Here is a 15985-nt window from a genome sequence, read left to right as displayed (position 1 = left end):
GGAAGGCAGGCTGGGCTAGGAGGGAGAGAGACAGGGTGAGAGCCAGAAGCGGATGCAGAGTCAGGGAAGGGTGGCAGTGTGTTTTTAAGATTCAAATCAAGCATGCTGCTGGGCTAAAGGAAACAGAGGGGCTGGCACACAAGGGAGGGCATGGGAGGGATGGGAGGGAGGGTCCTGGGCAGCACAGAGCACAGGATCTCCAGCCCCTTGCTGCCCACATTCAGTAGCAAGACGCGCGCGCGCGCGCATACACACACACACACACACACACGCCCATGAGTGTCTACTTTTCCATGATGCAAGAGATGAAGAAGTTCAGCAAAGGTAGAGGTGGCAGGGAAACACCCCAGAGATGTGAACACTATCAAGATGGAACATTGTGTCCAGAAGAGACAACAGCCAGGAGCAAGACACACCAAAAACAGAGACAGATGGGAGGGGCTGCTGAGGGCTGGAGCAAGAGAGAAGGGAGACAGAGAATTGGTTCAAATTAACGTTCTGGGATGAAAATCTGATCTTTCTCTTTTCAAAGCCATCAGTTCATTCTTACTAACATTCAGGCTAACATCTACCTTAGTACTTCACTGTAACAGCGGCTTTCAGCCCAACACTTCTGTAATAATCAAGTCTTCCTGGACATAGTCTCACTCCATATCTAAAGCATCCCCTGCTCTCTTGTCCTGCGTCTGGACAACCCTTCGTCAGGGAACAGCCACCATACAGAAAACAGAAAGAAAAATCTGCACTTGCTCTGGGAAGCAGCCTCCAGGATGTCCAGTTTGATTGACAGCCACCTGATGAGCATTCACTCACGAAGTATTTGCTGAGCATCTCCCAGGCTACAGACAATGTCCCAGGTACTGGGGACAATGCTGTAAACTAAAGGTCCAAAGCTCGTCAGTGGACAAGAACACCTGCCAGGCACGTTGCAAGCACAGATATTCACAAGCATAGTAGTGAAGACACAATCTCCATCCGTTTTACCAGTGCAACAAAGGCTCAGGAAAACCTGAGCCCAAGCTTCGCTCGCAGCTGACTTTCAGTCCGAAGTTTGTGCTCAGAGAATTTAACACCTGTGCTCTGAGATTCTTGAGGGGGTTTTGTAAATTACCTATGGGTCTTGCTAAAATGGAGATTCTGATTCCATAGGGCATCAGTGGAACCTAGAGAGCTGAATGTCTAAGAAACTTCCTAGTGCCTTGGGACATGTTGCCAGCCAGTCTACTGTGCCTATTCTCCAGACTCACTAGTCTCTCCCTCATTTCCTGAATGACTGAATAAATGAATGAGTAGGTAGGTGAGTGGGTAGGAGGGTGGGTGGATGGATGAAAAGATGGGCAGGTAGAAGGGGAGATGAGTGGGGATGGGTGGGTGAATAGATGGATGGATAAACAGGTGAGTAGAAGGATGGGTGAGTGGATGGAAAGATAGATGGATAGATAGATAGATAGATAGATAGATAGATAGATAGATAGATAGATGATAGATAGATGGATGATAGACATATGGGTAGATAGATAGATGGACAGATAGGTAGATAGATAGATGGATAGATAGATAGATAGATAGATAGATAGATGATAGACAGACAGATGGGTAGATAGATAGATGGACAGATAGGTAGATAGATAGATGGATAGATAGATAGATAGATAGATAGATGGATGATAGACAGACAGATGGGTAGATAGATAGACAGATAGGTAGATAGATAGATGGATAGATAGATAGATAGATAGATAGATAGATAGATAGATAGATAGACAGGTCTATCCCTGAACCTCCTATTGTCTGTAGACTTCCGGTCTTAGCACTTCTATTTGCATAACTGACCATTTACCTCAGTTTCCCTGATAAGCGTCTGACTTTTCTCAGGGAGAGTTTTAAATACCAAGGGCTAGGGCTTTACAAATCTGGTGACTTCTTCCTAAGTACTGGTACTTCCTTTCCCATCCAGGGGAGACTTGAAGGCTGGACTTGGCTGGTCCACTCTGGAGTTTCCTCCCACGCTGCCTCCCACTAGCAGCCCTGAGAAAAACAGGTAGGTGCTTCTGTCTGCTTTTCAACAAGCACTAAATCTAGAGGAGTGGGAATTCGTACACAAGGAAAACTGAACCAGGCTTCCAGAGTGTCCTGAACTGTCACCTAACAGATCCAGTCCGGGGGAAGGACTTGGTGACCGGAGTTCCCACACCCCAGGGCTCGTGTGAGCAGTTCAGGAAAGCTAAGCTTGCCCAGTCTCCTCTGGGAGCTGCATATCTCACTAACACAAGCTGTCACCTCCAGCGTGCAGTGGCCTCAGGAACAGGGCTGGGACTGATGAGAAAGGTGAGGCAGAGGGGCAGGAAGTAGGGAGAAATATTGTGGCTGGAAAGGCAACTGCCGAGACAATGAGGACCTTCCTAGGTTCCTTTATGGTCAGGGTCACAGGGATGTGGCCTCTGTGTGACACAGTGGAAGTTGATCTTCAGTAAACTTCCCTTTTGCCCCCTGGAGAGCTGGATAGCTGAGTGGCTCCTGGACAGGCACAGACAGAAGGGCAAATACATGAAAAATTCAGGGATCTGGCTTGCTCCTAGATACTCACTCAGAAGTTGAGAGAGACGGGTTGGGACTTGATATCTTCACTGGAAGATGTGGACTGGCTGAGCCTATGGACTTTTGAACTAAAGATATCTCAAGTCCGGACTCTCTCCTCCTGCCTGTACTTGAACAAGGAACCGAATCTTCTTAAGCCTCCATGTACCCAACTACAAGAAGACGCATTTCTTTGGAGAGCTGTAAGGTATACGGGAGAAAGGTGCAGCCCTCAGCATGAGAGTTCTGTGAGGAACAGTTCTGGGGAAACAGTAACGATGCAGAAGGAGGGGTGCAAATGTAACAACCCCCCAAACAGCCTGCTGCTCCAACATCCAAGCCTGTATCCTTGGCACCAATTAGTCACCTGCTCAGGCTTGAAGAATCTGCAAGACAAAGGCAGCCCAGGGCAGCCAACCCCCTTCCTTTCTTTGCTTAGCGCTCCCTGGGCCTTCAGCACCTTTCAACTGTCCTTCAGGGAGTGACTGAACCTGGTTTGAAATGGCGTTTGCATCTGTGTCTCAAGCTCAGGGCCACTTGGTTCTCAGTTAATGTTCTAGTGCGCTCTAGCCCTTGGGTCATAAACAGATGGTGCAAGCAAAGGTCTTAAAACCCTGCTAGCTGGCAGAGCTGTTTGGGCTGAAGAGGGACTTGAGGAGAGGCCATAGAAGAGGTCCTGGGTTCAAGTTCAGGAAGAGGCTTGGCTCTGAGGAATAGTGATGGTTGGTTAGAAAGGAAGACGACCTCCAGAGACTGGGGGTCTCGATGTCCAAGGAGGAAAAGGACTAGGAAAGAGGGGATACGAGAAAGGAAAGGGGGGAAGAGAAGAAAAAAACAGGTCAGAAACCAAACTGAATGATACCCATGCTCGCTCAGATGAGGTTGACTATGCAGTCTCCCCACACGTGGAAACTGTGAAATGAATGTCTCTAAATCAGTCCCAGCAGCCACCAGCTCTATTGTCATTTTTCTCTGGTGATGAAGAGTTTGCAACACTCACGTAGAGGTAGCACAGTGACCTAGGATCCAGGAGTGGCTTTTATTGACTTCTGACAGCTCCTTCAGGCCCAGGAGGCTGGGGCACAGGGCAGAGACATGGGACAAACAGGGTCCTCTGAGCTTCTCCCAGCTCCCCTCTATGATCCTCTAGGTTCCCCCAGCAGCACCTGTGTTCCCCAGACCACCTACAACCCCCTCTCTTCCTTAAGCCCTAATTTGCTTTTGTTGGATACTTAACCACATCAAAGATAAAATTAACTAACACAGGGCACAGTTCAGCATCATTAAAAACACTTGCATTTGTGCTACCCCTCACTGGTGTGCATTTGTTCCTTCTCTGCCACATACATTCAGGTGGCTACCACCTTTTATGTGAAAAACGATGCCATGAACACATGTAAGATTTCTGAAGTCCATCTAGGGGCCTGGGACAGTGCAGGCCCTCAGTAAATGCCTGCAAAAGGCCTCTATTTTCTCATATTCTCTACGTGAAGCACCCATGGATTAATTAATTTTTTCTTTAACTGGGGTCTTCAAGAAACAAAGCCTTGAGCCAGAAGGGGGAACTCTTGGAGAATCTGTGAGCGCAGAATGGGTAAGAGGGGCCTGGGACTCTGTAAAACAATGGGCCAGGTGGGACTTGTCCCCAAGCTCACCAACACACTCAGATTTCTCGGCTCCTGCCTTCCTCATAACACTGCTGACAATGAGGGTGTAACCCAGTTGGTATAGTGCTCATTTGACATGCAAGAGGCCCTGTGCTCAATTCTCAGCTTATAAACCAGGCATGAGAGTATATGCCTATAATCCCAGAATTTGGGAGGTCAAGGCAGAGAGAGTAGAAGTTTTCAAAGTCATCTTACATAGCAAGTTCAAGGCTAGGCTGGGACATATGAAACACTGTCTCCAAAAAAAAAAAAAAGTGATGTGTCAGACTGAGTCAGAGTGAAACGCCTCTCTCCAGAGAAAGAGGTGGCAAACAAGACAGAATAGCTTCAAAATATAGAGATTTGCATATACAGATATGCAAATCAACCCCTCAAAATTTAATTTAGGGAGCTGGAGAGATGGTTCAGAGGCTAAGAGCATTGGATGCTCTTCCAGAGGACACAAGTTTGATTCTCAGCACCCACATGGCAGCTAACAACTCTCTGTAACTCCAGTTCCAGGGCATCCAACATCCTTTTCTAGGCTCCACAGGCACCAGGCACACATGTGCACAGGCATACAGAAAGGCAAAACACCCATCCACATGAAATAAAAACAAATGAGAGAGAGAGAGAGAGAGAGAGAGAGAGAGAGAGAGAGAGAGAGAGAAATATCCAATTTAGCTAGGTCTCATGGTATAGGTCTATACTCCCAACTACTTGGAAGGCTGAGACAGGAGACTCGCAAGTTCAAGATCTGTCTTGGGCAACTTAGACAGATCCTGTTTCAAAGTAAACGTGAATGGGGAGAGGACTGGAAATGCAGTTCAATGGAGAGCGCTTGCCTAGAATATTAGAGTTCAGTTTTCAACTTTGCAAAAACGACTATAATTTTAATACATATGCATTATCAAATCACAAAAAGAAAAGGCCAAGAGTTGACAAGTACACAGCAGACTTTCAAAGTGACTAGTAACCGGACAATGCAACAGTCATTCAAACAGTGACATGTCACTTTGACCTCATACACACGGCAGAATCAGAAAGTGTTGGTAATATTAAGTATTGAAGAGGATATGGGAAAGCAGAAACTCAAGGTACTCAAAGTAGAGCTGGCATATCAGCTGCTACAAAACACCATGGACAAACAACAGAAAATCAGCCTGCTTCTGGGGACCTCAGGCTCCCATTTAGAATAACAGAGTTATCATCAAGCAAGGTCCCAAGAAAGCGTGTAGGGTATACAAAAGGCACAAGCAGGTTCTTCAGCACTTTGTGCGTGGTCAGAGATCAAGGAAGGCAAGGTGGAGGATTGAGTGCAGAAAAATATAAATAATTCCTGATGCAACACTGTCTCAGAAATCCAAGTCCCAGGATAGACACACATAAAGAGCCCAGCGGGCTCTCTTGCTCTGACTGTCCTGCAACTTGCTCTGTAGACCAGGCTGGCCTCGAACTCACAGAGATCCACCTGCCTCTGCCTCCCTGAGTGCTGGGATTAAAGACATCCAGCAGAATCTGCAAAACACAGGGTTGAGTAAAACAAGTAGGAAAATGGAAACAAGGAAATGTATAGGGCAATGTCATTTAGAAACACCCCGCCATACTGGATAAGGACCATGCGTATTTCAAAAGGAATGGTGAGGGATGGGTAAATTTATCAAATAAATACATCAGGTGAGGTTGGAGAACAGCGTAGATCTTGTCCCCTGAATGGATGTGTTTGGAGGAGGTTTTACCTCATCAAGGTTCACAGCATACTGCTGCCAGGGGCCAGGAGTGTGGAAGCTGCACACAGGAGGTCTAGTGAGTTCTGGAGGGGAGGAGTTCTTTCTCCTTTCCCAGTTATGAGGAGCAGTTGTGCTGGCTTTATAGCAGGGAAGATGGGTGAGGGATGGGCTGCTGAGGTCCATCCTCACCCACTGCCCTGAGCACCCCAGGGCATAGGCAGGCAGACCATGGGCCTCATTTCTAGAAGCTCATATGCATCAGGCTGATCAGGGGACAGAGCTCACAACGGTGAACTTTTGGGTTCTAGCGTAACAATTCTGGCTTCCTTCTGTTTTGTTGATACCGGAGCTTCTAAGTCCATCCTGAAATAGACAGGATAGGCCTTACTATTGCTCCCATTTTACAGGTAAGGAAATTGAGACCCAGTTACAGAGAGGAAATAATTTTCATTATCTCAAGGCCACACAGGTTGTGAGAGGCCAGACGGAAGCTGGAAGATTAACTTGCCGACTCCTGGATCAAACGCCTTTCTCTTGGTCACTCTGTTGTGGATCAACCTTCTAGGATTGTACATATGACAGGAACCAAGAGGTCAACAAGCCAGGGTGTTATCGGAAGGTTTTATTTGGGGACAGTTTAATGGGGAAAATAAAGCATTACATTTTCACCCCCTCCGCTCCACAACGTATCAGACACACTCACTCATCCCCAATCCTGCCAATCTCTGAGTTTCCGTCCACCTCTGACCTCCACTGTCACCTCCACAGTGTCAAATGGCACTGTATGATTGTCAATGGGACTCAAGCTGGGGGGGGGGGTAGAGCAGGGAGACACAGGCAGCGCTAGAGAGACAAGCCCCCAGACGCCTGCCTGCATCAACTCTACCATACCCACTCATCTCAGAAAGAAAGAGCCATCGATCATGCCACACCAAATGCCTGCACGCCCTCTGATAATACACCCCACCAACGGTCTAAATTTCCGTCTCCGCTTTCTCCTTCCAGAGCTACAACCGTCACACTTGCTTACTTTCGATCAATAAAGAGATGTCGCCACTTAATAGTGGGACTTACTCGGTTTTTCTATCTGGAAACCTAGAAGACGGACACGATTCCCGTCTTGAAGTTTCTGGATCATAATTGCACTTAAGTGAGTCTAAAGGAGACACTGGCAGAGAAAAGGGCTCTTTGTGCAGCAATGTGAGCCCTAGACCACACAGAGAGTCTCAAATAAATTTCTAAGAGATATTGGCACTCTCAATAATTGACCTATGCTATTTTTTAACATCACAAAAAAATCCTTGTGATGATGATTATGTCTAGGAGAGGACCAAGATCCCTTTAGAGATCAGTTCGGTTTCAAACTTTCCAACGATATAGCAACAAGCGATAGGTAAAAAGTAAAATGGGGTTTCCGGTGGGAAAACTCTCCCCAATAAGGAGAATACTGAGTCAATGCCCCCTGCCCCACCCAGGCATTTAAATGTGGATGGCTCAAAAGCAGACACAAAGCAGTTCTGTGTACCAGACTTGACATGAGTGGCCGTTATACTCCTGGCTCATGCCAGACACATATCTCTGATATGGCTCCTGGTGGTGGTCACCCAGGACTCTCCCTGAAGAATGCTCTATTATAGTTTGGATAGGGAAACCCAAAGTATCTTGGGATCCATTCCATGTGGGAGAAGAAGGTGCAAATGAAGGCTTTGTTACCCTAGAAACTTCACAGTCCAGGCCAGAAGTTCACGGTGTCTTGGAGAGGAAGACAAAGGTCCTCCTGTCACACGACATCAGGCGACGACATAAAGCGCCCATGTCGCAGTTCTACCTAGACAGGAGCCTGAAGTTTAAGAGCAAAGTGACTTTACCATCATCTCTGAGACAGCTGTATGGACGATGGAGGAGCTTTGCTTTTTAATGACTACAAGTTTGGGATCCAGGGCAGAAGGATTCCAAATGGCTTACACTTCTTGGATTTCCTGAGAAAAACGGCATCTGAATGTGTAAGGGCTCTCAAGTCAGGTAGACCTGAGTCCAAACTGCGCCTGGGCCGCTGCTGTGCACACTGAGTTAACACATGCCAGAGCCTGAGCACACACTCGCCAGGGAGTTCTTGGTGCACCTCGGCTACAGGTGTCACTCCTCTGGCCGTCCACACAACTTCCTGAGAACCCCAGCTAAAGGCACACTGCCTCCCTGGAGGGCTCCTTTGTCCTCCACGTTGCTGCTGGGACCCACCTTCCCCTTTAAGCAACACCTTCCCAGAGCAGGTACAGTCTAAGTCGGCTGCCTGAATAACTTGTCCCCTTGGAGGTGAGGGCTCTGTGCCTTAGCTCTGAAGCTCAGCCTAATCTCCAACAGGAGCATGTGTTCTGCTGACTCCGGCTGGCCTGATAGGGACAATGACGTGGGTAAGCCAGGAGGAGCTGCTGCCAAAGCCACCTGCTGGAGTCTCCAGGACCAGCAGAGCCCAACAGTGTGTCAGACCCCGTACACTAGTTTCCCAGGCCCTTTGATTCAACAAAGCCACACAAGCCACCAACCCTGGGCAGGGCCAGCACTGCCTGCTGTACTGGAATCAGCCTTGGTTTTTTTTTTTAAACCATGAGCCCACAAATTAATTATAAATGAGATTCCAAACCCAAACACATCTTGGTGACCGAACAGTCAGTTACCTTTTTTTTTAGACATTGTCCTGTTGGGAGCTAGGGGCGTTGAGGACTTGTTGCATTGCTTCTAGAATCTAGGACACTAGCTCATCAACCTGTGACATTTAGTTGTAGAGCAAAAACAACTGGGAACGGAACTCGGTGTCTGTCACTGCGTCACCTCTACAAACCAGCTGGCTCTCTTAGTCCCTAAAACTCAGTTTTGCTTCATCAACCCCTGGGAAGCTCTCCAAGGAAAAGAATATGAGAACCGTCTGCTGGGGGAACAGCTAGCTGTCCGTCAGACACCAGCTCTGTGCTCAGCAGACCTCATGCAGCTGGGTGCTGGGGCTACCAAGAGAAATAAAACCCTGTCTCTGCTTTCGGAGAGCTCATGGGTCAGCAGTTGAGGCAGGCAAACATGTTTCCATTTCCTTGGCACCACAGTAGAACACTGGCTCCACGTGGCGCAAGAGGCAGGCTGAAAGCCGGTACTTAAGAAACAAGCAAGACAAAAAACATCAACTGGGATTCATTCCTTTTAAACCATAAAGGTGAAGACATAGAAGAAAATCAGAACTCTTTATAGGTACGGTACACTCCTTGGGAACGAAGGGACACCCCAGCCTTTTAAAAACGCAGTTTCTCAATCCAGAGAAAAGTAGCTGTGCTTGAGAAGAACTAAGGGTGTTGAATTGCAAGTCTCCATGGCCAATGATGCAGAAGATGGGGGTCCACCTAAGACTATGGGATTGGTAACTGGGCAGTTCTGGAAGGGAGGTATGAGAGCAATTATCTTAGGAGGGGAGCACCAAGGTAAGACGCCCCAAGAGCAGGTGGAGGTACAGGCTGAATGGACTGACTGTATCTACGAACCAGGAAGCCAACAGACATATCTGGAGACGGATCACAGGACATAGCTGTCTGGAAGCTTCTGAACAGTGTGAGAGGACTGAGCAGGGATGAGCTCCTCTGGGGAGTGGGGACAGGGTGAGAAAAGTGATAGCTCTGGGACACAGTGCTTCAGGGAGAAAGCTGAGTGTTAGAGAGTGGGAGGCACCGAAATACAAAATCCCAAAAGCCCAGAAAAGAGAGACTTCAAAAGAAGTGGCTCAGAGTGGCCAAGGCCACAGAGAGTAGGCAGGGGAAGTGCAATGGGATTGGCAATGAGGAGGCGCGCAGTGATCTCTTCTAGAATGCTTCAATGCCAGGCTGCTGGAGTGACTGGAAGCAGGGGGTGAGTGAATATCCCCTTGGATATTGGGAAGGTAGTTAAATGAGGTTAGGAAGGCCAAGTGTTTTATGGTCTGATGTGAACGATACACTTGCTTACAGGTCAAGAGGAAGCAGGTTTCAAAGAGGGAAGTAGAAGGGGCGGGTAACTAATGAGAGGAGGGAGGCTGGGGTTCAAGGGAAGTGGGGGTCGGAGTGTGATGAAAGGCAGGCAGGAAGGATGAAATGGAAGGAGACAGGCATGGATGAGGAAAACACACACACACACACACACACACACACTATACACGTGCCCCCCCCCGCAAATCCTTATGTTCACTATATCCGGCAGCCCCCTAGCCAAAGGAGGTGCTCAATCCCCAAAGCATCTTCTACAGTCAACAGTGTGAAGAGATCACAAAAGGAATATCTTTCCTTCCCCCCATGCCTCACACACCACATCCTGCAGATCTGTCACTAACTCTATTTTCAAATGTCTGCTTGGCTGCAAGGCCAGACAGTGTGTGGAAACGCACAGGAAAGCTACTGAGAGAAACAAGCCAGAGCTGGGCCTGCCAGAGTGCCGCTGCCCCTCCTTGACACACACACACACTCTCCAACTTATATACCTACCCAAGAGACAACGACAAATGGGTCTCAAAAAGGCGGCCTTCCAGCAATGCTGAACCTGTGAAGGCCCGGGTGAGTCGGCCTTTTTCTCTCTCCAGGGACCTGGCATACTCAAGGGGGCACGGCAAACCCAGCAAGAAAAACAAATTTGGCAATCCCGAACGAGTTCCAGTTGCCCAAGGCAGAGAGGGCCCTGGCCTGGACAACCATTTAATGGGCCCTACAGCACGTAACAACGGAGCCCACAGCCCATGTGAGAAGTCTTGGTGACTAGAAAGAAGCAATGGTGTGAGCAGCCTCCGGGTGGGTGTGGGTGTGTGAGAGGCCAAAGCCGAGAGACAGGTGCACCACGGGCGCCCCTCTCTGGGTGTCAGTAGCTATGACTCCTTAGGTGAACTGAGAAAGTCCGGTCTAGAAGGGATAGACAGGCAAGACTGTCTTCGGGAGCCCTTCCTCACAGGGAACCCCAACATTGAATGACTACGGGACGGATGGCAAGGTCTGAGTTCACAAGATGCTGGAGGCCAGAGAGAGCCTGAGAGTTTTTACCATTTACTCGCTGGACAACCATGGGTGGGGTACACTTTCCAAGAAGCGGCAGGGTTTTGGGATGGCCCAAGCCAAGGCTTCAGAGGGTCAACCTGTAGTTTTAAAATACCAAACAAACAAGCAACAACAAAAGCGCTACTCTATGCCGGAGTGTCCCGGCTCCAGGCCCAGGCATCAGGTACTTGGGGTTTTCTTTCCCAGCGGGTGTTAGCATCCAGTATCCAGCGAAGAGAAAATGCAGCTCCGGGCATCCCTGCTTGGACTGGTCCCCTCACAGGCACAGAGAACTTTCTAGGTTGTTGCTAAGCTTCAGAAGGTGCCGTGGGGAAAGTAGGAGAGAACCAGTTGAAACCAGTAACCTTTAGTGTGTCTAGGTTCACTAAAAGGTCCACGTGCCTCCCCCCTCCCACTACTAACTGTAAGCTGCAGCCAGACATCCATCCTAAAGTCCCAGGACTCTCCGCACCCTTCAAGTCTGTCCCGACTGGCTTAACGAGACCGGGTCCTGCCACCCGCGCCACGGTTGCCGCAGCCCAGGCGTTCGGCTGCAGCAGGGCGCGGGAAAGGGCACTTTGGCGCGGAGTGGGAACCAAGCAAGGGGGATGTGTCGGCACGGACCCTGGCGGCGACATTCGCCTTCCTCGCTCCCAACTCAGCATGATCCCTGCCTCCACCTCTAGTGGTTCAGCCCCTACCAACCACCCCACATGAGCCCTTCATGAAAGATTGCACGGGACCCCCGACCTGGGTGCGCGCCTACCTGCATCCCGCCCCCAGCCCGAGCACCGAGGGGGCGGAGGGCATGTGAAGAGGGGGGAGGAGACCGCAGTCTCTGGGCTGCTTGGGCGGGGGCAACGGCTTTGGTCTGAGAAAATGGGCGGGGGCAGGGGAAGACCGACCCTGCAGACGCGGAGGGGGCGCGCCAAGCCTCTCTAACCCCCGGGACGGGCGTGTTAGGCAGAATTGGGGAGCGAATGGGGGAGTAGGGCTCCGGGAAAGTTTATACCGGAAAAGCCTGGCACCTTATAGGGCTGGGAGACTGGAGAAACTGAAGCCACAATCCAGGTGCCCCGCAACCCGGGGAGGGGGATGTCTGTCTCCCAGGCCCCACAAACTGGCCGGACCCGGCCAAGTTGCGGCTGGGCTTGGGGACGTCTATGAGGGTAGAGGTGAGGACGTGGTCGAAGATGGAGTGGAGGTTCTAGACAGACAGAGGCGAATATGAGAATCAGGGTGGGTAATCAGGAGGAGGAAGCCAAGCTGGGGTGGGGGAAGGGACTGGGACCGCGTCGAGGTTGGGTGGGCTCGGGTGGGGCGCGCGGCCCGGCCGGACTCACCCGCGGCAGCCGAGGCACTGAGCAGCCCCCAACCCAGCAGCAGCAGTAGTGGCGGCGGCGGCGGTGGCGGCGGCGGCGGCGGTGGTGGCGGCGGGCGGCCCCAGCGACTCCCGGTGCCCGGCACAAGCGCCCAAATCCCGGTTTCGCCGCGAGCCCTCCCTGCCGGGCAGCCGCAACATCCCTGCTCCGGTGCCCGCGAGCGCGGCATGGCGCGGCCGGCAGCCCGAGGGAGAGGCTCCGCTCGCCGCTGAGGAGAAAGGAGGTCAGGAGAGCTCTGAAGCTTTTTTTTTTCTTTCTGCTTCGGGAGGAAAAAAAATCCCGGTACGCGGGAGCCCTGAGCTTCTGCGGCTGGAATGAACCAAGTGTCCGCCCGGCCGGGGAGAGGCGCGCTGCGCTCTCGGAAATGACTCGCTCCAATCCCGCTTCGCGGGGTTCGCGCCGGGGGGCGGGGGGGTGAATTATCCCCGGATTAATCACTCCGGAGCCGCTTCTCCGCCGCTCCAAATGCTGGGGGTGGAGGCGCAGCTAAGGAAAAAAAACGGGGGGGGGGAGTTTCAGCGCCACCCGCACCTCCAGATAAACCACAAATTACATCTTTAAAGCGTTGTTTATTCCTATTTGTTTTACAATTGACCAGTTTCTTTTAAGTTCAGTCCTCCAGCTTTCATTTATAATATCACCATTAATACAGCCCCTCCCGTACACACACATACACACGCATAGAGACACACGCTTGCACACACAGGCACATACACGCCTCCTCCACGCTTGAAAATGGGAATGCTGGCTGGGGAAAGGTAACCGAGGAAGATCGCAGTTCCCCGAGTATCTTAAGAGATAATTTTGGGTGCTGGCTTTGAACTTGCAGTCTCGGGGCTGGGGAGGACACACTGGAGTTCAATTCACAGGAGATGGGTGCGTGGACAAGGAGGAAGGCAGGATTAAGAATTGAAGAGTGGGTGAACCGGGATGAAGGGTCCCTTTCACTCGGTCCAGAGCAGTCCCACCCCTAGCCTAAGACAAAGTCGCAGGTGTGTGTACTGGGTTGAGGCAGGGCTGTGAGGTTGGGGCAAGGACTGTGTTAAGACTTACTTGTACAATTTATCCTCAAATTTAAATGTCTGGGCCCTGCTTGTCCCCCACATCCTCCCAGCCAGGGTCCCAAACCAGCTGAGTTTTTCCCAAGGAAGTGAACCTTTTTCTTCCCCCAGGCTTGTAGCAATTGCCTTCAGACCTCAAGGGCTCTGTGTAGATTTCCCCCACCCCATCCCCCACCACGCCTAGGCGACAGTCTCAGTCTGGTTTACCCTAGGCTGCTCTGCCAGTCATTATGGCTCCTTCACCGTCAACGCCAAACTCTTGCCTAGGGCGAAAAGACGCTTAGGGAGGTAGGAGAGGCCGGAGGGGACCACGAGAAACAAGGCTGTGGGGAGGCGGCCCCGCCTGGCGTGCGCAGCGTAGAAACACCTGCCTGTGTACACCCCACTCCCCTCTGCCAAAAGCACCCAGAGAGGCAGCTCTGGCGTTTAGGGAGTCTCGCAACCGAGTGATTTGGCTCAGGAGACAAGGACCACTGATGGCAGGCGGCAAGGCCGGGACATTTCCTGGGAAGGACCAAGAGAGGGACTTCAGGGTTGACGAATTGTGTTTGGAGTGTGTGTGTGTGTGTGTGTGTGTGTGTGTCGCGGGGGGAGGTTGGTGAAACCCAAGTTGGCCAGCAGTGAGAGAGCCTGGGAATTTTCCGGGAAAGGTTTGCGGGAGGGCGTAGGGATTATGGCAGGGATTGGAGAGGAGAGGGACAGGCAGGAGGATTGGACACTAGTTTCTTATTCCCACCAAAAACTTGCTCTGCAGAGCCATGCTTTCTCAGAGCGCATGGTCTGAATCTTTCTCCCTCCCCCACCCCACCCGTGGTGGTTCCGGTTTCCCTGCATGAGCTCATCTCACAGCTGGGGAGCCAGCCCGGTGGCCCCCGGGGTGGGCATGGAGAAGTCTCTGAATCCCAATCCCCACCCCCATCACATTTGCTTCCCCTGGCCCCTACAGACGCGGCCTCGCTGAGTGCCAAGAACCAACTGAAGCAGCCAGAAAGCCTCAGTGAAAGGCTTGCTTTATGTGCCTGGGGCAGCGAGGAGGGGGCTGTTCGCTTCCCATTGTCCAGACCCAGCCCCCCAAAGAGCTAAGCCAGCCGAGGCTCCCACCAGCCCTGCGAAGGGAGAGATAGTACGGTGTCGTGGCCTTAGGAAGGTTTCCTGCCTCCTGGACCTTGCCTAAGGTGGACTCTTGGCCCTTCCCTTAGCTCTTGTGGGCAGGGTTCTCTTCCAAGGAGAGGCGAGCAGTGATGGCCAGGCCTCTGCAGCCCAAATTGTGGGGCTCAGAATGTAGGACTTTCTCCTACCCATGAAACCGACTGACTGGAACTGGCAGATAGAGTTTACCCTGGATTCCTCAGGGAAAATGCTCCCCACCCTTCCTGGGGCCTGTGGAAGGCAGGGGCACAGTTTAATCCCTGTAAACGACCCACTTACTCATATCCTCCGCCTCTGGAGCTTACTCTGATCTATTTGGGTCCACACAAATTTACACAGCGCCTCCTGTGTTCAGGGGCCCTGTACTAGGCTGCGCTGTGAGCCCCGTGGAGATGCTCAGTGTGTGGTCCTGATTTGGGAGGAAGCAGAGGTGGAAACCCACAGGTAACTGATGCAGCCAGACAGCTATAATCTCCACAGATGAAGAAGAAGCATGCTGTACAGAGCCACGTTGCTACACTGAGGTGGCTTTGGACTTGGTGTATCAAGAAAGCTAATTTAAAGAGGCCAGGAGCATCTGGGCTGGACCTTGATGCCAGGATAAGGACTTGAAGAGGATGAAGATCCACATAGACAATAAATACTTATTGAGCACTAACGTGTGTCCAGGCACCATCTTAGAAGAGGACAGTGGATGCTTCTTAACTTGATGAAGCCATTAAGTAAGCAAACATGCCTAAGGTCCCTATGAAGGGTGTTGATGCAGGAAAGGTGTAAGAATGTGGGGTGCATTTCATGGGGAGCGTCTGGGAAGCCCTCTATGATGTGACCATGAAAATGTATCTTAAATTAAGCAAATCGCCAAGGGGTTTCTGTACAGAAGGATCAGGCAAGACCTTCCTTGTGGAAGGCTCCAAGTGACAGCGCGTAAGGCTGGATTGAGGTGAGCAGGGAAGATGGCCTAGAGAGGCAGAGATGGAGAGGCCCAGGCTGGGAGGCAGATCATGCAGATCTCCTCAGGGCTGGTGAGGATTTGGACTTTATCCTGTGCAGTAGGAAAGAGCTGTACCTTTTTGCTGGGGCCGAAATAGCTGCAGATTGTGTGGTTTAAGCAACAATGATTCCTGCACAGCCGTAGAGGCACAAGACACCCTTAAGCTTGGTTCTTCCTGAGGTCTCTTTCCTTGGCTTGTAGATACAATGGCTGTCTCCTTGCGTCTCCGCGTATGCTCCCCTCTCTACACAGCTGCATCCAGAGTTCCTCTTTTGAGAGGAAATCAATCATTTGGGGTTAAGATCCCACCCGAACACTCTCATTCTAACTCAGTTACCTCTTTAAAAAAAACTCTATCTCCAAATAAAGTCACATATTAAAAATGCGGGAGGGGCATCGAATTATGTCTTGGT

General features: G+C 50.9%; 1 protein-coding gene across 5 annotated transcripts in view; it reads right to left on the bottom strand.

The window, feature by feature from the left end:
- The window catches only part of Csmd2 (CUB and Sushi multiple domains 2), a 547650-nt gene extending 534967 nt beyond the window's left edge, over positions 1 to 12683 (bottom strand). For all 5 annotated transcript variants that reach the window (XM_075945152.1, XM_075945154.1, XM_075945155.1 and 2 more), the window contains exon 1: positions 12330 to 12683. In XM_075945152.1, the coding sequence (XP_075801267.1) occupies positions 12330 to 12537 (208 nt within the window). In that variant the 5' untranslated portion in view covers positions 12538 to 12683. The remainder of the gene's footprint in view (positions 1 to 12329) is intronic.
- Positions 12684 to 15985: the final 3302 nt, after the last annotated feature.

This window comes from Microtus pennsylvanicus, chromosome 13, assembly GCF_037038515.1.
Source record: "Microtus pennsylvanicus isolate mMicPen1 chromosome 13, mMicPen1.hap1, whole genome shotgun sequence".
Classification (NCBI taxonomy): domain Eukaryota; kingdom Metazoa; phylum Chordata; class Mammalia; order Rodentia; family Cricetidae; genus Microtus; species Microtus pennsylvanicus.
This window is presented reverse-complemented; position numbering and strand designations above follow the sequence as displayed.